Source organism: Uloborus diversus, chromosome 5, assembly GCF_026930045.1.
Source record: "Uloborus diversus isolate 005 chromosome 5, Udiv.v.3.1, whole genome shotgun sequence".
NCBI classification, from domain to species: Eukaryota; Metazoa; Arthropoda; class Arachnida; order Araneae; family Uloboridae; genus Uloborus; species Uloborus diversus.
Genome location: NC_072735.1, coordinates 151,842,345 through 151,866,099, shown reverse-complemented (window position 1 = coordinate 151,866,099; position 23,755 = coordinate 151,842,345). Strand labels below are relative to the sequence as shown.

General features: G+C 31.8%; 1 protein-coding gene across 1 annotated transcript in view; it reads right to left on the bottom strand.

Annotated features, from left to right (window-relative positions):
* Positions 1-23,755, bottom strand: part of LOC129222294 (uncharacterized) — a 249,548-nt gene that overhangs the window by 12,244 nt on the left and 213,549 nt on the right. Inside the window, exons 9-15 of the mRNA XM_054856780.1 lie at positions 20,538-20,666; positions 18,382-18,428; positions 15,251-15,304; positions 11,093-11,198; positions 10,056-10,142; positions 6,202-6,302; positions 4,974-5,132 (exon numbers count right to left, since the gene is read on the bottom strand). Of these exons, the coding sequence (XP_054712755.1) occupies positions 4,974-5,132; positions 6,202-6,302; positions 10,056-10,142; positions 11,093-11,198; positions 15,251-15,304; positions 18,382-18,428; positions 20,538-20,666 (683 nt within the window). The remainder of the gene's footprint in view (positions 1-4,973; positions 5,133-6,201; positions 6,303-10,055; positions 10,143-11,092; positions 11,199-15,250; positions 15,305-18,381; positions 18,429-20,537; positions 20,667-23,755) is intronic.

Here is a 23,755-nt window from a genome sequence, read left to right as displayed (position 1 = left end):
AGTAAAACAACTCATAGTAAAGGTCAAGACTTGGAAATCTTCTAAGTGGCCAGTGACCACTAGACTCCAAAAACTTAGTGCCCACCACTGTCACCAAGTTTTGAAACACAAACTGGAGGGGAGATAGGGCAGTTTTTACAACTTTCATGAAAAAAATAGATGAATAGGACTTCACACATTTTAAAATAGAGTCATTCAATACTTTTTTTGTACATGGAAAATTCAAGTTAAAATAGATTTCTGATTTATTAAAAAAATAAATAAATAAATGAGAAGTCAGCAGGAACCTTCATTTTAGATGAAATGGTTTCAGCTTATAACAAAGCCTCCGAGGCAATAAGGATCAAATACAGATAAAATTTCTCTTTCAAAAAAATAATTTAAAAAAAACCATAACTTTTTGCCTTTTGTTATTTTTAATAGTTTGCATTGAGACAAACAACCAATTCTGTTTTCGGAAACTTAGGCTATTAATAGTCTTGTCTACTTCCATGTTGCAAATGACCAAACATGGCAACAATGCAACAAATTTAAGATGATAGATTTTTGAATTTGTTGCATTAAAAGTAATTATAAATAATTAATAATCCTCAAAAAAACTAAAATTTAGATGAAATAGACAGTTTTTAGCACATTAGCATCCAAACCAATCAGGATAACATAATATTCTGAAGAAATTTTTTTTTCATTTTACAAGAAAAAAATTAAGAATTTTCCGAAAAAAAAAAAGAAGCCCATTTCGCATTATTTTCAATAGTTTGCATTGCAATAAACATCTAATTCCGATTTTAAAAACTTGGCCACTTTAAGAGTTTTGTGTACTTAAATCTCGCAAATGACCAAATATGGCGACTAAGTCAAAAATTCAGATATAAAATTTTGAATTTGTTGCATGAAAATAATTTGAAAATAAAAAATCCCCATGAAACTACAATTTAATTGAGAATCTTTAGCACATTCGTGTCCAAAGCAATAGGGATAAGATGAAATTTTAAATAGTATACTTGTTTTCATTTCTCAATAAAATTATTTAAAATAACCAAAAAAAAAACATTTTGCAGCACATTTTGCTGATTTTCATTAGTTTGCAGTTAAAAGAAACCCCCAATTCTGCTTTGTCTTTGAAAACGAAAACACTTAAGCATCGTCTACTTCCATCTTCTGAATGTCCAAACATGGCGGCTACGTTTTGCACGTAGCTGAAATGCTCAATGAAAAAACGATGTTCTCCGATCGATTAGCGCTCCCACTCAGTGTTTATCTTGACACTAATGCTTCCAGGGCATAAAATTGCCTCCTCTTTTGTTGAGTTTGTGCACAATTCCTACTTCCAGGATAGGGAAATTTCTTCTTTTTCCTCAGAAATCGAAAATTGTACAAGCAAAGTCAAAAAACGGAGTTTTTTGGAATAAATCGGATTTTCGGAGTACGCAATAAAAATCGGAGAAACTCCGGGAAAAACGGAGCACTTGGCAGCTATGCATACATAATGAGTTTCAAGACAACATGAAAAGGCTCAAATTGTGCAGCAGATCCCCCTGACAGAAGTGGGGTCGTACAAAATACCACTCAGACCCCCCCTCCCCAGCACTCCAACAGCCCTCAAAAAAGAGAAATATATTCCAAAAAACACCCTTTTAAATATTTTAATGACAACCTGTGCCATAGATATTCTTCACCGGGCACCCTTGATTTATGTACTGTATAATTCCATCTAAATATGGAAATAACACATAACTTTAAAATGTCATCAACAGTTGAAAGTCTACAATTTTTCAGAAACTTATTTATAACTTGCTTGAAACAATTTTTTAAAGTTAACGAAGTGATCTTGTACTTCATGTTTCAACACTTTTAATGCATTCCTAATTTCAGAATTTGCGGGAGATCAATGCCTTGATAACTCAATATCAAGGCATTCTTCATCTCTGACTCAGGGATGAAAACAGCCCGAAGTCAAAAAAGAGGAAAAATTGCGAAACCTAAAATTTGAGTATGTGCATATTTTCTACATCATGCAAAATTATATTGATACCATACTGTTTTTTAAATATTAATATAATTTAAATTTTAAATATTAATGTTCTTTTTACTAGTAGAAATGCTAACAAATGAATAAATAGAGTAAGCTTGCATTTATTTAAGATTTTAACAGATATATCAATTCCATTTACTACTTTCAATTTCCCGTAACCCACAAATCAGGTGAAATTAAAACTTTAAAATTTGACATCTAATGCTATAAAACTTCCATATAATTAAAAACTTAATACAAGCTGAATCACTGGACACCATAATTACAAAATGACATTATCAGTGTGGCTAACCTTGGAGAAACAATTTGAGGAGCATTTTGAAATTTTGTGGAGCAGCTGGGTATATATATTCTATAAAAATCATTAAAAAACTAAACCCAATCTAAAACTTTTTGAGCATTGATGGTCATTTTAGGCAATAGAATAAAAATGATTATTTTTAAATTGATAAAAAAGTTTGAAACACTATGTCATGATTTGAGAACATAAGCATCTTTAACTTCCTATATTTACATGTCTGTCATAATAAAATAGCACAGTACAATTAAAATAAACTTGAATTTCTTAAGATCTTCAAGAGCTATATCTTTGATAAGCCTGATAAGCATTAAAACTAGATTTGAAGAATGATTTTGGCTTAAATTAACTCGAATGGAATAGGATAAACATTTTTGAATGGGCATGGCAGTCTTCATAAAAAAAAAATAATAATAATAATAATAAATAAAGTATAAGGAGGGCAAAATATTAGTCTACAAAAAGGTATTAATGTCTAAACAGTAGAATGGCATAGCAGATACAAATGAGAGAGTGTTACAGAAGCGGATGCAATCGGATTTCAAAAGCTACATCTAACGATTGCACCCAACACCACACCGCCACTTTCCATCATTTCCCCCTTCACTCCTTTCATCATCTTCACCAACAGCAAAAAGTACTTCTTTCTACTCAAGAAAGAACATGTGCCTCAGCAAGAATCCTGTTGGGAAGGTCGGGGCAGAAGGGAGGTGAGGGGAATTTGCGCGATCGCTAGAAAGTAGCTGTGAAATGGACGTGGCAAAACAATGAGTGTAAAAGTCTTCAGTAAAAAATAAAATACACACAAGAAGGGTTGAAAATAGTAGTCTACACAAAGTTATAAAGGTTTAAGTGATAGGATGGCATAGTAGACGAAAATGAAAGTGTTATGGAGGCGGATGCAATTGGATTTCGAAATGCATAAACGCTGACGCTTTCTACGTCACGAAATGAAGTTCCTTTCTTCTTTCTACCTTAGAAAGAACGCGATCGCGATCGATCGCTTGAAAATGCTCAGCAGCTGGGAAATGAAAAAAATACAAAGAGCGGAAAATCGCGGATCCGAGGAAGATTTTCATCCCTGCTGACCCATCATTTCCCCCATCCGCATGTTTTCCAACAACAATCTGGAAAACTTTTGATTATGTTAATGTGGAAGCTACTGGAATAATTCGATCAACCCCTACCTATGATTTGAGCTCAAAATATCATAGCTGAAAGATTTTCTATTTTTATTTTACTACTTAACATTTTTACAAAATCTTGAGTAAGCAAAGCTGTTGCTGATCATTTCAGCAGAAAATGAATCTATGATTAAAAAACTAGTAACATTAAATGGTGCAATAACAACATAATGAAATAATTTTAACAAGGACTGTATAGTCGGACTGATTTTGAGACAAAGGAGTTGGAAATCAAAAGATTTAAAAATTCAGTAATCAGAGTCAGGGTCATTTATTTTTCTTTAAGTCTGCAATTCTGCCAGGGCTACACAGAGTAATTTTTTCCTTGAGGAGTTACAGTTTCCCTATAAACGATTCAGAATCTGTCAGTTTCTTTCTAACTTTGCAGCCCCAATTGTAATTTACAAATGACTGGGGAAAATTGAGACCAAGTAATATTGATAAAAATAAGCGATTCATAATATAAACCACTATCACATTAAGCAAAGACTACTGTAAACACTAATTGGTAGCAGGTAGAAATGTACAAAATACTGCAAATAAAAAAAATGAATAATTAAGAGAGCATTCATCTGGCTTTAAATTTATTTATTTCATCTTTAGCATTTTTATGAAAAAAAATTTTGCAAAATTTTCTTTCACATTTGGAAAGAAAGTAGAGTTTTTTTCTTTTTTTTCTTTTCTTGATTGAATCTAGGTCACAAGAGATGGTTACATCGTCGGTACCATGCTAAACTAATGTACGTGTAAATTGCAAATTGCGTTTTCAAACTAGATGGCTTGCCTTAGTACTTAAAAACTGCTACTTACTGGTTATAACTACTTCGAACGATAGTTTTACTCTTAAAGTTATCTATAAAAGTTAAAACACTGAAAAAAACTAAATTTTTCAGGTGTAAAAAAATTATTGTTTTAGCTCTCTGAAAAGTGCCAGTTTTTCAGATTTGTTAGTTGAGCGTGGTGCCAATGATATGCAATCTTTTAACATTTAAGTTATTTACCTTGCTTCTGGTATCAAGATTTCTACTTTCTCAGCTTTTTTTATTTAAATATTTATATTGCTTTTACATTAAAAAAATGTATAACTGAAAATAGTTAGTACAGAAGTTCTATTTTTCATCTAATGGAAGAATTAATACTTTTGCACCACGCCTTAGAAAGATTAATTTTTCCAAAATATTCCAGTTTTTTTTATAAATATGACAGGGGAAGCCCATTGCCCTTAAGAATGATTGCACACCCTCCATCCTAAAATAGTATGAGCACATCCCAAAAGTAAGAAACACACCATCCTCCCCCCCCCTCCCCGTCATTTGAGGGAACCCTTGACAATTACAGCAGATAATTTTACTCAGACCTTTGCTAACAAGTTCAATAAACAAGCAGAATATTCATACCTTATTATATTTATGCATTAATCACTAAATGAAGGCTGCAGTTGAGGGCATTTACTCACCAATGAATTTCCAAAACTAATGTCTCCACACCATCCATTTGTAGCATAACAAAATTTTACAATTGGTATTTCAGCAGGTATCAAAAATATGTCTTTGTAAATATCATTTTTTCGCAAATGCTTCATGACGTTTCTTAAAATCGAAATTTGCTGAGGCTTCTGAAACAAAAAAAAAATTAAAAACATTTTAACCATGCAGTGCAAAAACGAATAATAAATAAAATAAAGCCTTTGAATCCTAAACAGCAGGAAAAATATTTAAAACTCTTATAGTTAGGCTTGCTAGATTTCCGAAATGTTCAACCTGGACACCAGAGTTAATCGCCCCCCCCCCCCAGCGTGGGGGGTATTCAAGGGTACAAACCCTTGGCTGTTTTTTCAAGTTTTAGAGAGTGGTTTATTTTCAATGCTATGAATACAGGGTTACTAATTACTGTAAAAGTACTTATTTTGGTGAACCAAAATTTTTGCAGAAATGAAGATATTGTTGTGATTTTGTGAGCTGAAACTTTCGTGGTTTTTCTAGGTACAGAACCAAACTTTGATTATATATAAAGTTGAAATTTTTATGAGGTTTAAATTCTCGTGATTACGACAGGCTCATGAAAATTAATGACTTGCAAAAGTAAGTGTTTTATAGTATGCGCCTAAACTATGGGTAATATAAATGATAGAAGCCTATAAATGTAAACATTTTATTTCTTACATGTCAATATTTACAATTTACTTAAGTAAACAGAAAGAAACACTTTGAATGAGGAATAAAATTTTGAAATATATTTAATGTACATTACATTGGCATTGCATGACAGGGGCTAGGACTTTTTCTTGAGAAAGATCTGCTGTTAGTTTTACATGTCGATGTTACAAATGATGAAGTAATTATCCAAAACAATCCTTCACAGGTAATTATTTTTAGACTTTTTTGAGTATCTAGAATGACATTTTTGGTCATCTATAACCAAATTTACTTCAAGTCCCTTTTATCAGGACATGAAATAAGTTTGGTCAAAACTGGCCAGGACACCAGGATTTTGTCTCAAAACTGGAACTGATCTGGTCAAACTGGGACATCTGGCAAGCATACTTATAGTGCATGCAAAATAGTTAATAGGAAGTTTACATATCTTGAATTTTAACATGAAGTTGGCTTCAACTGTAAGGTAATTTTAAGGTTTCATGCTAACAGGTATTAGGAAAAATGATGCAAAACATAAACACTGATTACCTCTTTCACCTCATTACCAGGTAAAGTTAAATTGATATCAAGGTCACTTTTATTAAACCCAAATCCACTAACTGAAGATCCAAACAAAGCTAATTTTGCTCCTGAAAATGCATATTTATAACAATTAAAAATCAACCAGTTACAAATAAAGCATGTGAAAAAAAAAAGAAAGAAATCAAAAGGTCACATTTTCTACATAAATATATGACATAATTTAAAACTTTTCAGAATATTTCACTCTGAAACATTTGAAGAATTTATAATTGACTAAATTTACTTAGAACCTGCAATGCATAAATTCAATGGCTGATAGTGTTCATTCTGCTTGTGTCACGTGCAAATTTAAGGAACACTTTTAACAGGGCATTTACCAATTAGAAATTTTGAACCTATCACCAACCTGCTTTAACATCTATATTGACGACGTTTTACGCACTTGGAAAGCATTTGTCAAGACTGGTATTCCACTCAACATGACAACTATAATTAATACATTACTGTTTGCTGACGATTTGTTCATTACGCAACCAAATGAAGATGACCTACAAAGATCCCTTTGCACACTACAAAAAGACTACAATATGAAGATCTCTATACAGAAAACTAAATCAATGGCATTTCGGGGAAAGGAGCCGTTAAGAACTAAAATTGTTCTCAACAACCAAATTATTGAACAAGTTAATAATTTCAATTACTTTGGCTGCAACATTTCAAACATTTCATACCAGCACGATTCTGATATCCAGAACAAGTGTACAAATTCCAACATATTTGTGGTGCCCTGGTGAGAACCTTAAAAGGAAATACAAGAAAAGAAACTCAGATGAAATTCTATACTATAGGGTTATTCTAACTATAGGGTTATGGCAGTGCCAACACTGCTCTATGGCCATGGCTCATAGACCATGAACTCCCAGACAACAAACAGAATTCAGACGGCGGAGATGCGATTTCTCCGAGCGGTCAAACATTGCACCATCCTAGATAAAATAAGAAGCTAAGACATACGAAAAGAATTACAGATCTACAGCCTTTAATGGAAAAATTACTGATTATCATATCAAATTGAGAGACCACGTACGAAGAATGCCACGTGGAAGACTACCATGGGCTGTCTAATACTATCAACCCAAAGGCAAATGAGATCGCGGTCGACCTATAAAGCAGTGAACAGATTAGGAAGCCGGAACAGGCTGAAAGCCTAAGCCATGAAGAAGATGATGATGACGAAATTTTAAACCATTCTCTAGAATGCAACTGAGCATGTAGGACAGTTCATTAAAAAGGAGGGGGATTGTTATAATGGTCTAGCAAATACATAATAAGTAAATAAATATTTTTGTACAAACACTTTTCCATATCTGTCAAAAAGACAAGGGGATGTCAGCAATTATTATTTCTTGAAATAAGAAATCTTGATTACTAGTGATTCCCTAAAAATTGCAGTTACTGTAGTGAAACAAGAATTCAAGCTTGAGGCCAATTCATGTCAGGAGAAGATTCAATTACAATAACTACATTCATTTGATTAGAAATTGGCATGAATTTTTTTTCTTGAAGAAGCATGACAAACAATGTATCTTCCATGAGAAGGAAATAACTTCAAAAAGAAATTTTGTGAAAATTTTGCACCAGAGTAAAGAGACCTACAACACATATTATCTTCATCTCCATCACAGAATTCCAAAAGCGATGCACCAAAATCTCTGGAATATTGTACGGGTCTATGAAAGTGCAGAAAATAAAAATATAGCAAAATGAAAAATGTTGATTTTGAGTATTTCGTCTCCTCAGTGATATTATTCATCTTTTCAAATGCATAAAATACAAAGTCCATAGAGCACAGCAATGGAGATCTATATATGGTCAAGGAACTTTTGAAGCATTTGAGAAAACAACCAAGAGGAAATTGGGCATTTGCAATTGTCAACATTTTCTGCACTCAGGGTTCATACACTTGTGATTAAAAAAAAATTCCCTGACTTTTCCAGGTTACTCACTTCATTCAAAATTAAGTTTAAATAACAATATTTTTGAAATAATTAAAATTGTTCAAAGTAGCAATGCAGAAGAACTAAAACTTTTACCTTCAGATTAAAAAAAAAATCTTGGAATATTTTTCTTTTTTTTTTCTCTCTCTCTCACTCAAAATTATTTATCTATTCATTTATTTATTTTTTACATTTTGTTCAAAATTGTTTTCATTTGTTTACTACTTGTTGAAAACTAAGTACTACTTTCAACTTATTTTAGCGTTTCTTTGATGCCATGTCAAGCATAATGTTAGCCTTTTGCTGTAATTGAGCAACAATCTTTTAGCATACGCTTTTGGTTTACAATACTTCTTTTTATTTTCTTATTAGTATATAACACAAAACATACTGAACCACAACATCCATTGATCATAGATCAATACCAATAATCATCAGTTTTTATTTTCTTTCATATATTAAAGAATGCTCAGATTAAAATTAAAATTTTCCTATTCTAGAAAATAATTTTTCAAAACTAATAATTTCTTGCACATTTCATGTTACTTTCAATAGATTAATTACATTGAGAAAAAATCCGATAATGTTTTTAGAAATTTACAGAAATTTACGTTACTTTCATCTTGCTAACAACCAAATATGGTGACTATGGCTACATTTGGAAACAGGCACCGGTCACACCGGTGCCACCGCTAGCAGTCAAAATGGTTGAGTCCCTAATTGAAAATGTATTGGGACTCTATCATGTTCCAATGCTTGAGGTGGCATCGCGTGCGACTGGTGCCTACTTCCGAATGTAGCCTGAGTGAAGAATGTTAAGATGTTAAGATGTTTGATATGTTGCATAAATGTAGTTATAAATATTTATTAATCCTAACATTTCTCATTTCCTTCATTTCTCAAGAAAATTATTTTAAATAATAATAATAATAATAATAACACTAATAATAACAATTTGCAGAATATTTTGCATCATTTTCATTAGTTTGCAGTAAAAGAAAACATCCGATTCTGATTTGTTTTTGAAGGTGTATTTCATGTATTTAAGCATCATGTCTATTTCCATCTTGTGATTGACCAAAGATGGCGACTACGTTCGATGTTTAGCTGAAAAGACTTTCCGATCAATAAGGGATTTTCCCCGATCGACCCTCCCATCCTCAGGCTTGTGCTTCTGAAGCAGTAAATTGTCTTCTCCCCTGTTGAGTTTGTGCATAATTCCTGTTCACCCGAAGATTTCCTTTTCTTGGGAACTATTGAAGGCCAAAAATTGCGACTGAGGAAGTTTTCTTGGGTTGCCACTTTTTAATTGCCAGTGTCATTTTGCCTCAAAATTTTTACAATTTTTTTCAGGAAACATTAATAAAAACAAAGATTAGATCTCATGTTACAAAATTACCTGGGGAAAAATTGGAAAAAAAATTTTTGGGGGCAAAATTGGAAAATTCCTTGACATTTTTAACTATGTCATTTTCCCTCACAATTTCAGGTTTTCTCGGAGCGTACGAACCCTGTCCCTATCGATGTCGATTATGTGCAATTTAGTATATGACAGTACTGAGAAGCACATTGTACTTTGAGCTATCCTACTGCAATGAAAGATCACACTATCTCACAATACTATCAATTTTTTTTCTGAAGTTAACTATACGCCTTTGTTAAGGAGCTCCCTTTTACAAATCCTCAAAGTTTGGAAGCCTAGTCAATGACACCGCCTTGCATTACTAGACAACACTATCATGGAAGGCTTAGATGGATTTCAAATAGTGTTAACTCATAAATGAACCCGAATGCTACAAGGATAATCAAAATAATTAACAAAGTAAATGAAAAACACACACACACACAAAATAACAAACACACCTTTAAATCTCTGTTGAATGTACCTTTCCAAATCTTCAACAAAAGCTTTACGTCCCTTAATTGCAGATTCACTAAGTACATATTCATCTAAAAAAATATAAAAAAACAATAACCATTATTCAAGAGTTAGAAAAGCTATCATAAAATATACATGTATTACTTAGAGCAGTGATGCCCAATCTACAGTCAGCGAGGCATATCCAGCTCGCAAGACTGATCCGTGTGGTCCATTGTTTTGTCCAATGTTACTAATTTAAAAGGATGATTACTGACTATTTCACGAATTTGGAGCCAAATATTCAGGAATTGGTCTCTGAAAACATCCATTTAATAAATAAGCATCAAAGTAACAAGAATGGTTTTAATATGAGCTGTGTGTGTGGTCTTTGGGCAGAAAAAGGTTGGGCACCACTGCCCTAGAGTTAAAACAAACTGTAAGAGAATGCTGAAAATAAAAGTCATACTTAATTACGTCAATTGTTCATTTGCTGAAATAATTCCAGAAATATTACTTTAATTTGTGACAATATAAATAACTTTCAGGAAATAATTTCAGTTTACAATAAAGAACCTAGGATAGTAATAAAAATGAACAATACATAACAGACCCTTATGTAATGTAAAAAAAAGATTTTCTACTGTGGATTCTACCGTTATTTTTGATGACAGTTACTTGATAGCAAAAGCAAACCTACTAATTTTATTTAAAATCTGAGGGTTGTAAGGCTTGCTTTTTAGAATACAAATATTATAGTAACTAAATGATGCTATTTTATGTCTAGATAGCAAGGACTCTTAATTATGTTACAAATTTATTTGCAAATAAGTTTTCTACACATTACTTGGAAAACATTCAATTTATAAATAAAGAAACCTATTTCCCGGAAATTCACTTATTGTGGTGGTAGAGTCTGGAGTGGATTAACTGCGATAAACCAGGGTTGACTATAATATGCTCCTGAAGCTCTAATTAGAGTTTTAGAAAAAAATATAAATGAAATAAAAGATTAAAAAAAATTGCTTTGAAACTTTCTTACTATATACATCATGAAGAACTTTATCAGCTGTTTTCAGTAATAAAGAATCATCTGGAAGTTCAGGTAAAGGAGCAGAGACAGGAACGTATTCTTTTTTCGAACAAGCCTGGAATAAAAGTTTAACCCATTTCTAAATTTCAGATAGAAAAATGTAAACAGAGTGAGAAAATAAAATAAATTTTTTTTACCATGCCTCAATTGAAACACTTTAGAAAACTTTAAACACAGAGAAAGTTGTACTTTATAGGTGAAAAATATTAAGTAGAGTCAATTTTTAAATTAATTGCAAATATCAAGTTTCAGAACAAAAATTATACTTGTCTGAGGAAATAAGTCTTGATTTGCATTAGGAACAGTTTTAAAATTGAGATGCAGAATCCATGAGGCTTCCCAGTTGAAAATTAAAAGTACACACAGAAATAAGTACGCATAGTAATGAATAAATTATGTATATTTCATACGCTTTTGCGTTCATATTACTCAACTTTAATAAATGAGAATCATCACCATAATGACTAGAAAGATATTTACTCTGTTTTTCAGGCAATAATTACTTTTTTCTTTGGTGCCACAAAAACAAGAAATGTGATTTCAGAAATGAATCTATCATCAAGTGATTCCAAATTGCATTTTTAAATAATAATAATTACAGGGTTCATACACTTTTGGTTAAAAAAAGTTCCCTGACTTTTCCAGGTTTTCCAGGTTTTTTTTTAGAAAATTCCAGGTTACTCGCTTCATTCAAAATTTAAGTTTAAATAGTAATATTTTCAAAATAATTAAAATTGTTTAAAGTAGCAATGCAGAAGAACTAAAACTTCTCCCCTTAGATTAAAAAAAAAAAAAAAAACTCGGAATTTTTCTCCCCTTTGTTTTGTCTGTCAAAATTTTAAGTTTTTTTTAAACATTTTGTTCAAAATTGTTTTAATTTGTTTACTATTTGTTGAAAACAGAGTACTTTCAACTTATTTTAGCGTTTCTTTGATGTCACGCAGTCCTTCAGCAACCTCTTAGCATCCACTTTTGGTTTACAATACTTCTTTTTATTTTCTTATTAGTAGGTTACGCAAAACATATTGAGCAAAATGCAAAGCTAAATTACAGTATAAATATGATTAACTTGTTGCATCAATCGGCATACCATATAATGCATAGTAACAAAAATCAACATCCGCCGATCTTTAGGATAACGCCAATAATCTTTTTTTTTTCACATATTAAAGGACGCTTACATTAAAATTTCAAATTTTCTTTACCAGAAAGTAATCGTCAATTTTCAAAAATTCATAACTTTTTGCACATTTAATGTTATTTTCAATAGTACACATTGATATAAACATCCAATTCTGTTTCTGGAAGTTTAAGTCTACTTCCATTGTGCAAACGATCAAATATGGCGACAAAGTGAAAAGTTTAAAATAATAAGTAGATTTTTGGATTTGTAGTATAAAAGTAGTAATAAATAATTAATAATCCTTAAAAAACTACAATAAAAGCAAAATAGTCAGTATTTAGCACATAAGAGTCTAAATCAATTAAAACAAAAAAATGTTATGAAGATTAAAGTTTGCATTTTTCCAGAAAATAATTAAATTATCCGGAAAAAAGGCACAATTTGTGTTGTCTTCAGTAGTTTGCATTGCAATTAACATCCAGTGCTGTTTTCGGGAACTTAAGAACAAAAATAGAACAACAAAAGAACAAAAGTTTTTTAAGAACAAAATTTTTCATTTCTCAAGAAAATTATTTTAAATAATAATAATAATAATAGAAAAACAATTTGCAGACCATTTTCTGTTATTTTCATCAGTTTTCAATTAAAGAAAACATCCAATTCTGCTTTGTTTTAGAAACTTAGGCATTTTAGGATCGTATCTACTTCCATGTTGTGAATGACCAAAGATGGCGACTACGTTTCACACGTAGCTGAAATGATTTTTCGATCAAAGAAGAAAAAAAACGATTTTCCCCGATCGACCCTCCCATCTACAGGTTGTGCTTCCGAAGCAGTAAATTGTCTTCTCTACTGTTGAGTTTGTGCATAATTCCAGTTCACCTGATTTTTTTTCCTTGGGAACTATTGAGAGCCAAAAATGGCGGCTGCTGAAGATTTTTTGGGTTGCCACTTTTTTCATTGCTTTAAAATTGTTACAATTTTTTTTTAATACATCGATAAAAATGAAGATTAGATCTCATAAAACAAAATTTCCTGGGAAAAAATTGGGAAAAGAAAAATTTTGGGGACACATTTGGAAAATTCCCTGACATTTTTGACTATGTCATTTTCCCAGATAATTCCAGGTTTTCCCGGAGCGTACGAACCCTGAAACGAACAGAATGTTGTGGCAACCCATCTAAAACTTTAGGCAGTAGAAAGAAATGCGTTCCCCTCACTAACTCCGTGCAAGAAAATCTTCGCTCTTTTGGCGCAATCGTTGTTCCAATTGTTGCAATTTTCGTTGTGAAAAAAAACCCGTTCATTTTTTGATTGCAGTTTTTAAGTGCCAGCGTCGGTTTAGATAAAAATTTACAATTTTTTTCGTGAAATCACAATAAAAACGAAGATTAGATCTCATGGTACTTAATTCCTTGGGAAAAAAATGGAAAAAAAATTTTTGGAGGACAAAATTTGAAAACTCCCTGACTTTTCCCTGACATTTTTGACAGTGTCATTTTCCCCGACAATTCCCGGTTTTCCCATAGCGTACGAACCCTGTAATTATTATTTTACTATATTTTTTTATGAGGTTACTTTCAGTCATCCACAAAGCTTCAAAACATAAATAAATGGAAAAAAATAATTGCTCCAATAACACATAATTTGAAAGAACTTTTTACATATTTCAGAGACTTAACTGGTGACTTAAGATTGGTGGGGAAAGGTTAGTAGTTAACAAAATTGTTTAAAATTGTTTAATAAAAATTGCATTGCACAAATTTTACTAAACAAATAAAAACTGCCCTTTTTATTCAAGCATTGTGTATTGCACTGTCAAATGGAAAATACACATTGTAACATGAAGTACCAACTTTTAATTTGTTCCAAAGTACAATACCCTGTTTTTTCCAATATAAATAATAATGTCAGACATTAAAAATGGTTGAAAATTTTGGTAAAATATAAAAACAGAAAAAAAATTAATTCATGGACACACTGTAGAAACATAATATACAGGGTTAACGTGGCTTTATTTGTGTCCCTTTTTGCTAATTTATATCACCAGGTCAATAACTTTGAGAAGAAATGCTTTGAAAAGGAAGTTTAGTAACATTAATTTAAAAAAAAAGCTATTTTAAATAGTGTTTCAAATTAATAAATAAATAAAAATCTGGTGAGTTTCAACCAAACTAAATGCCTGTGTTTATCTTTTAACTTTGACTGGGCTAAACTGTTGGTCAGCATAAAACATCCACAGTATACATAAAATCCATTGGACACAGTTATATACATTCCTATGAATATTTTATTAGACATAGTTCTTTGAGCACAAATTATTTAAGTTTACATTACTCAGGGTGAGGAATTTAAATCGTTTTGATTTTTAAAAACAATTATCAATTGAAATAATTATTTTTGCAGATTGAAATTTTGAAAGTTTAAAAGAAAGAGATTTTATCTATTTATAAACCTGTTCAAATGAAACATGTACAGTGGAAAGTCTCATGGTAAAACTAGTTTTTACCGTTAGCTTTGTGACTTTTACTTTAGAGTCAATGAGAACAGTTATTTTGTTGTGCTCTCTGGGCTTCTGCCATTCTAATGTTTAAATTGATTTCACTGATGATGAAGTTAAAATTAAAATTTTTTTGAACAACAATAATTGAAAGATGATTTTTGTTCTAAAGTTATGCATAATCTGATTATCAATAAAATCACTGCAAGTAGTCACACAGTAAGTCACACAGTATATCAATGCAAAAAAATCTATTAACTCCGATTTTTTCCCTCAAATTGCTTACTTTTATAATTTTATCAACATCTCATCTCCAATTTTCTTCTGCCCTACAAAATTCGAGATGGACAAGTTCAACAGTATTGCTTGGTGTTTTATTATTTTTGATGCCATTAGAAAGGTATTCAAATATTGAAAAAAAAATGAATTTAGTAATATACAATGTTACTAAGCATGACATAGGAAGATTTGGCTTTTACTTTACCCTACACGTGCCAGTTCCAAGAGCAGCACAATCTTCACATTCTGGTGGAGCATACTGTAAATTAAAACAAAAGTAAAAAATAAATAAATATTGTCATTATGGCTAAGTCTCATAATCTGTTGTATATCAGTTGTGGAGCAGAAAAAAAATTAACTTTTGTATCAAGCTTAAAGCAGAAGAAATATAATCATGCATCTGCCATTAGAATAGGAAATGTCAACCTTTATCATTTTCACAGCAAAAGCTCATTTATTTTATAGTAAATGTTCTTTTAAACCCCATTTTCAGAGATCATGATAAGGAACAGTTTTTTTTGAGTTAAAGTGATTTCTTAACACTTTCATTTGCAGCTTAGTGGTTCTTCACTGCTTGGCAGATGCTTTGAATTATCTTGACAGCAAACAGATTCATATTATGTTGTAACTAGAAAATCGCCCATCAAGTTATGATGAGTGAAAATTGCTTCTACATTTGAACGATGCAATTTCCTGTTTGGTGATATTTTGATAGTTCAAATTTTTACCCTAACTCCAGTGGATGAACCCTAAACTCCAGTAGATAGGATTCATTGTTCAACACTTTTCCGTTTCTTCATTCTCCTTAAATGACAATTTTACCACTTACCAGTAAAATAGTCAAGTTACCGGATCCAGTTCGGCCTTGTCAAAATAAAGCATTTTCCTGCCATGTTAAAAATTACCAAATATCATGCTATGGCCCGAGTTTCATGGTTGGTGACATCAGTTGTTAAAATTAATCGCCATAAATGTAATTCAAATAGACAGTACAACAAAAGAAAACAAGCTATATAGTACAACAAAAGAAAACAAGCTATTCTTATTTCGCACGTGTAACTCCTTTATCGCACATTGGCTCAACAGGTGTTCTCCAGGGGCATCGACTTGCAAAAATTATTGGGAGGGGGGGGGGGGCAAGACATCACTGTGGGTTTAGGGGGTTATGTAATCCCAAGGAGGTTCCCCCCCCCCAAATAAAGGTCAGATTTTTGTACCTTGAAAATGCTAGTTTACATATTTTCTGGTGTGTATAATTTAAACAAACAGAATGTGACATGGCATTTTCAAAGTAAAACAATCTAAAAATTCGTACACAAATTTTCTGGTTCAACAAGATCATGTCACTTGTCTTGTCAAGAGACATTTTTTGGTCTATTTTATGGGGAGCTATGCAGTATCGCAGCTAGACATTGATATAAAGTAGGGCACTTGACTTGCATGGAAGGGCACTCCCCAAGACATCGACTTAAAAAAATATATATTCGGGGGGGGGGGGGTCATACTGAGGGGTCTTGAAGTGGGAAATATTTTTAATTTCAGATGAAAAATAGTGATTTTTTAAAAAAAACTTAAGCATTTTAAAAGTCATATAATCAACATTAGAGCCCTGAAAACGCATCAAGTCTGACACATATTTTTTGGCTTTGAAAAAAGGAAAAAATAAATACAAACACGCACAGAATTTTTGTAAAAAGGTAATTTAATTTACGCATTTTTTTTAAAGACCAGTGGTTTTTTCATTAGTGATATCTGCTAACATATTCAAGTGTAAATGCAGTCTCTCAATGTCTAGGTCATTTTTGAAAAACTCAGTTGATTTTTCAAAATTTGTTTCACCTCTGTTAAATAAAAGGAAGCACTCTTGTTTAACTGCAATGACCTGTGGGAGTCCAGTTGATGTAAAACGCCCAATAATGCAAAATTACACCATTTTACAAACCTCAATGTATCGCCTTGTAGTACTTCTTTGGGATTTTGAATGTGTACAGTGAGCTGGCTTCGTTGTTTTCATACTTCTTTGGTATACCTCAATTCCGAAGAAGCAAAGGATCATCATTTTGTGAAGGTTTTCTTTTAAACACAATTACCAAAAGTATTCAAAAATTATCACACCTCCTATTTGATATACAAATCAAACCCTCATACATTTTTTTCCAGATCAGCAACACTTTGATGAGCACGACAGATTTGACCCGTAGGTTTGCGCACTGGAACAAATTCTAAGTGTACTTGCAGCACTGTAACACTATCATTATTCACACTACTCGTTTTCAGTTCACCTGATTACTACCATAATAATTATTTGTTTTAACTCATTACTGAATGTATTTTACAAGGTAAACTACCTTCAAACAAGGAAAATAAAAGATAAATTTATGAGTTTAGAAAGCATAATATAACTAATAATTTTCCTGGTTTATTGGGGAGGGGGGGGGGCCTCCGCCTCCTCAAAAATATTTTTGAGGGGACTCAGGCTCCCCCAGACCCCATGGAGTCAGCGCCACTGGTTTTCTCCTTGTTTTAGAGCTCTATTGGGCAGGAATTGCAAGTGAAGGTGGATGAATTTTTCTCTTATAGTCACTTGAATTATATATATTTTTCTTTTTTTCGTTCTTTCAAAATAAATTTCAAGTCAATCTTTGAAAAAACTTCAAGTTCAAGGAAGTTAACTTTGAGATATTGAGCATAATTAGCATGGAATTAAAGACGAAGGGATCGTGACTTAATAAAAACTTTGAGTTATAGTAATATTTCAGTTATCGCGAATTGACTGTATTACTGAGTGTTATATCAAGAATTTTATTCAATTTTTTAAAAATCTTTATATTTTTAATGAAACTAACATTTCTTCCTTAATCTGTGGAAAGCAATACGGGCAAAATTATCCAAGGTCATATAAGAAGTTAAAACACAACAAAAGTATGTAATTGAGGGTTCATTTCTTTATAATTTGATATTTTTTCTAAAAATTAACACTAAGTGCTAATTTAAAAATGACTAAAATCAAATTCTTAAAATTTCATGATAAATTTAGAAACAAGAGAAAAAATATTCATTAATTATTAGGATAAAAATAAGCTTATCTAAACTAGCAAACATTAAAATAAATTCAAACTGTCAAAAATATTAAAATTGCAAAAAGATTGAAATCTGAAACACAGGAACAAATGTACGCAAAGTAGGTACAGTAAAATCTTTGTTTATAAAACTATTTAAATGCAATATTATTTTTCAATCAGGTTATTGATTATGAGTAAATTTAATAAAGTTTTAGCAGCAAATATATTCTTTAAAAGATGTACTTTTAAAAAATCAAAGATATGCAAAATTTACCTGATAAATATCACATGAATCAAATGAATAAGTCCACTTCTCAGAACCTATTAAGAAAAAAAATATTGCTAGCAAGTCTTGCCACAAAGTAGCCCTATATAAAAATTTAAAAGAAGTCCTCTGAGGAAATCAGTAGGCTTACCATTATATAAAAAGGCATTAATTTTTTAGAAAACAAATTTTAGATTTATTCTAATTTATGAGTTTAAAAGTAGCTACCAAGAGTGACTAGTTGGTTTGCTAATAATATGTATAGGAAACAGGGCCGGGTTTAGGGGAGGGCTGGCAGGGCTACTGCCCCGGGGCCTCCACAACAAAGGGGCCCCACAATAAAAAAATTTTACAAAATATCCTAGCTTTCACGGGTTGAAAATATCGGATATATACATATATATCAAAATATTTGGAAATATATCACAGTATCAGACATTTTCAAAAATATGATGATCTTTTCAAACCCTGATTAGGGGCTTCCTATCCTTCTTTGCCCCGGGGCCTCCACACTTCCAAATCTGCCCCGATAGGAAACTTTATTTTTTTGAAACCAAAAATGAAAACAAAAAGAGAGAAAGTGAGAGTAAAAAGAAAAGAGAAAAAAGGTGGTCATAAGTATACTTTGAAGTAAGAAAGAAAGAAAAAAAATCTTAATCTATGAAATAACAAAAAAGAGAGAGAGCCTGTTTTAAAAAGTTAAAATATTTAAACAGTAAGAGACTGAAAAGTAAAATGAACCAAATAAAAGTTGCATAAAAAAAATCAAGTAACCTTCCCAGCATGGAATTAGGCTATGTTTCCATTATTTACGAACTTGCAATCATGACAACAAAACCAAATGAAATTTTTAGATGAGAAAAAAAAATTACAACTCAAAGAAAGTTTGAATTTTTTTTTTAAATTTTGCAAAAAATGGAAAAGTTACCAGAAATAAAAATAATGAAAGCAAGATAACTCGTGTGATTTGATAGCTGGGGAAATAGAAAAATTCAAACTTACAAAAGGTAAAAATTTTTTTAATGTGCAGTAAGTAGAATGTGCAGTATATATGATATAAAGTGTGCAGTATATGTAGTAAAATGTGCAGTAGAAGATCTTTGTTGTGTCCAATATAAGTGAAAAGTCTGCTTAAAATAAAAAAAAATAATAAAGAAAAAACACTTTGAGATATAAATTACTGAATTCCAAACTAATTTTCTGCCAAATTTCATGAAAAACCAGGTGAATGATCTTGTCTTGACACAAAATACTTTTATAAAAACAAAAATTACATTTCAGTACAAATAAATAAATTTCAATACAATTAAAATTCTGTTCTCAACCCCATTCACTAGGGCTGGACATCATTGCCCCACTTACGTGGGCCTGCTGGCCAAGGCATTACAACATCCAAAATATTTCAGTTTGAGAAAAAAAAAAAAATGAGAAAGCTTTCTTATTTTTTAACTATTAGCTTCACAAAAGCAGAAATGGTGATCAATGCTGATGAAGCACAAAGCAAATTGCAGCCAACCTTCTTTTTTCCTTTTCACACCAAATCTTCAGCAACTTAATTTCTCAAACAATACTGCTTGTATAAGATGAAATATGATCTTGAACGTGTCAACTTTTTCTTGGGAAGTTCATTGAAGGGTTGAAGGATTATTTGCACTGAGACAAGTTGGGTTGCCTTTTTAGTCAGGTTACAAAATTATCCCAACTTAAATTCACACCAATAATGCGCCCTCTTTTCAAGAAATAAACTCTTTAAGGTTAAATCTCATCTTGCCAGAGTCAAGCAGTACCTAAAATGAAACAACCAGCTCTCTCTCTCCATGGTTTCAATCATAAGTACAAAATTTGTCTGCATCCGATCTTGTAACAGCCAGACATTAGACCAGATGTAAATATTCCAGACATGCTAACAAACTGAGAAATTTGAAGATTTTTTAAAAATAAATTAAGAGGGAGTATCTTGTTGAATGTTACAAATACTCAGCATAGTGAAAAAAAAATACGGAAATTTTAGTTTTTAAGGAAAACACAAACGCCATATTCATAAAATTTGATAAAGATTGATTTTACATATTTTAAAGGAGGATTAAAAAGAAAAACTCCTGAAAAAATATAAAAATAACATTTTACATTTAGCAGATTATTTAAGTTACTAAAGAAGGCCTCACCTTTTACAGAACCAGAACTTCCACATAAAGATGGCCTGTGGTTATAAAAAGCATCAAAGCAAGCTCTAATAAAATTAGCTGTATCAAGATTGGTAACAGATTTAGCAATATTTCCTCCATCGAATGGATCTAAGTAAAACAAATTGAAATCAAAGGTCAGATTGAATCTGTTTTTGAAAAATTAAACAGGTTGAATTCAAATATTTCTTGAAGGAAAAGCAACAGGACATGAAAAACGTTTTAAAATTGAAACATGAAAAAAAGTCCAGTTCTTTATCAACATCATTAACATATAAAATGGTCTTCTTTATAGATGAGAGTTTGTGTTGCCATTTGTAGACAGAACTAAGATTGATTAGTAGAATACAGTCCTTGGCACTAATTAAACAAGAAGTTCCGTCTAGAACTAGACGAGCCTACTTTCCCGTATACCCATACTACTTTCTAGTACCTGATCAATATTCTCAAAAATAGCTAAAATCGCAAATTTTTTCAAACATATTTTTTTTAATATTTTAAGCTGATTTCTAGGAATAAAATATTCCTTACTTTTCTTCAAAAAAACGAACAAATAAAATAGCAGCACCTTTTAAACAAAGCAGCTAATACACTTCTTTCCATTAAAAAAATTTTTTAACAGCTTTCAAAACGAAAAAATAATAATAAGTTCATTAAAATAAATACATCATATTAAAAAAATCGTTTCTTTTTCCCCTGTTGCCGAAAATAATTTTTTAAACGAATTAATGCACTTACCAAAATAAAAAAAAACAATAAAATGTCAACTTAAAGAAATAATTTTCATCGTCAAAAAAAAAAAAAAATCGTCTGCGCATATTTTTCGAGTTTATTCACCGAAAACTAAATACCTAAATTAAAACTTTAGCGTGAAAATAAAAACAAATCATATCAACAATAATTATTTCACAGTTAAAACCACAGCAGCGGAGTCGGAGTCGGAGTCAATCTCATTTTGGGATAAAAGAGTCGGAGTCGAATATCCAAGAATCGGAGTCAGTCATTTGTCCTCCGTGTATAAATGTTTGCCAAAGCTACGAAGTCAGAGTCGAAGTCGGGGAGTCGGAGTCCGATTAATTGTCGGGAACAGGAGTCAGAGTCAGTGTCAGGTCCCCCTAAATTCTCGGAGTCGGAGTCGGGAGTTGGTCGTCAAGAGCTATTTCCAACAAAGTTTGTTTGAAGTAAATCCGCCTTCAAGTACGGAATCTACATTGACTTTCAGTTTCCCCGTAGGCGCTAATGTTAAGGGATTTGAACTGTTCAAAATTGAACGGAAAATTGTTCAAATCAAAAAGATATCTTATATACAAGTTTTTTATCAAAAGCTTTTTCCTACAAAGTTTGTTTGAAGCAAATTCGCCTCACAGTTCGGAATTGCTTTGAATTTCCCCGTAGGCGCTAATGTTAAGTTTTTTTGAACTGTTCAAAATTGAACAAAAAATAGTTCAAATCAAAAAGTGAAATATGGGAATGAGGTGTCCTCGCCGAGATCTTTCGAACAAAAAAAAGTTTGTTCGAATCGGACTATTCATTCAAAAGTTATTAGGGGGGGACAGACAGACAGACCGACAGACAGACAGACCGACAGACGACGACAGACAGACAGACCGACAGACATTTTTCCCCATCTCAATACCCTACTTTCCAATTTTTAATTTTTCAATATTCATTTAATTATTTTATTTATTTTTGACTTTTTTTTGTTTTTCACGATATTTTTAAGATGCATTAAGCCTTCTTTCATGCTTTTTTATTCTTTTTCTGACTTTTACTGGGAAAGTAGGCTAAAAATCAACAACTGTAAAGTGATCCAAAAAGTTAATATCAAGCCGAACGGGATTCTTTTTTTAAAATAGAAATGAAATACAGCAAAAATGTTCATCAATATAAAATTTTAAAATTTAAATACACAAAAAGAACAATTTTCAAAAACAAATTTTTTAAGTCACTTACTCAAAAGGTTTTAGAATCATATTTTAAACATTTTGACATATAACCAGACTTAGATAAAATTAAAAGCTTTCTGCGAACACAAATCCTAACTGGAAAATTTTCTGCAAATAATTATTTTGCCTAACTCACAATTGAATTAAAAATTTAATTTACATTCAAATATGAAAAAGGCAAAAAAAAAGAAGTGCTAAAAACAATCATTTAATATTTTTTTTTACAATAACATATAGTTTGTGCTTAATTTTCACCAACTGAAGAAAACTGCCAAAACCATTATTTTACTCGCATGTGTGCTTTAAAAGGCTTTTGGAGAAAGGCTTTAACAGAAATAAACCAGGATTTTTTAAGAAAAATCCCTTAATTTTTTGAGCAATCACGATTGCTTATTGCTTTCATTTGACTGTTTTGATGTGCTTTCATTTTTTTCCCCCCACCAGCACCCTCTGCAACACCACCGTCGACCGGCCGCCTCACGATGCTGCTCCTCTAGCTAGCAAAGCCTCCAGGTTGCGTCAATATCCTACACTTACACGCATACATACACGCACGTACAACACACACACACATACATACACCTACACATACACAAACACATACACACACATACAGATACCTACACAAACACACACACCTACACACAACTACCCACTCACTCATGCCTGCACACAGACACAAACACATATGCCTACACACACATCCCCCCCCCAAACACAAACACTCATACACACAACTACCCACACACTCATACCTGCATGCAGACACAAACACACATACACATACCCCCTACACACAAACACACATACGCCCCCTCCCCCCCCCTTCACACAGACCTACATACACACACACACACTTGTGATTGCGAAAAACATAATTTGAATTCAAGATGTCAAAATTCAATTTTTTTTTTTTTTTTAACGTTGGCAGTTTGACAAAAAATTTCTGCAGAGCCAAAAATTTTCTGCAAACGCCGTTCGCCCGTTCGTCTATATTTATTATGCAAGACTGCTTATAACATTTTGGAAACACACATAAACTATTGGGTGTTGATTTTGAGGAGTGAAGATTGTATGGTCATCAAGCATCTTATATAAGTGAAATTTATAACAGATTTTAAACAATTTAAGGGGGGAAACCAGGTTAGGAGGCCGGAATTTTAGCGTTTTTCGTGACTTTTTATAACACGAAAGAAATAATCAGAGTTTCTGTAAACTTGGAGAATACAGGGCTCCCAACACATTTTAGCCATA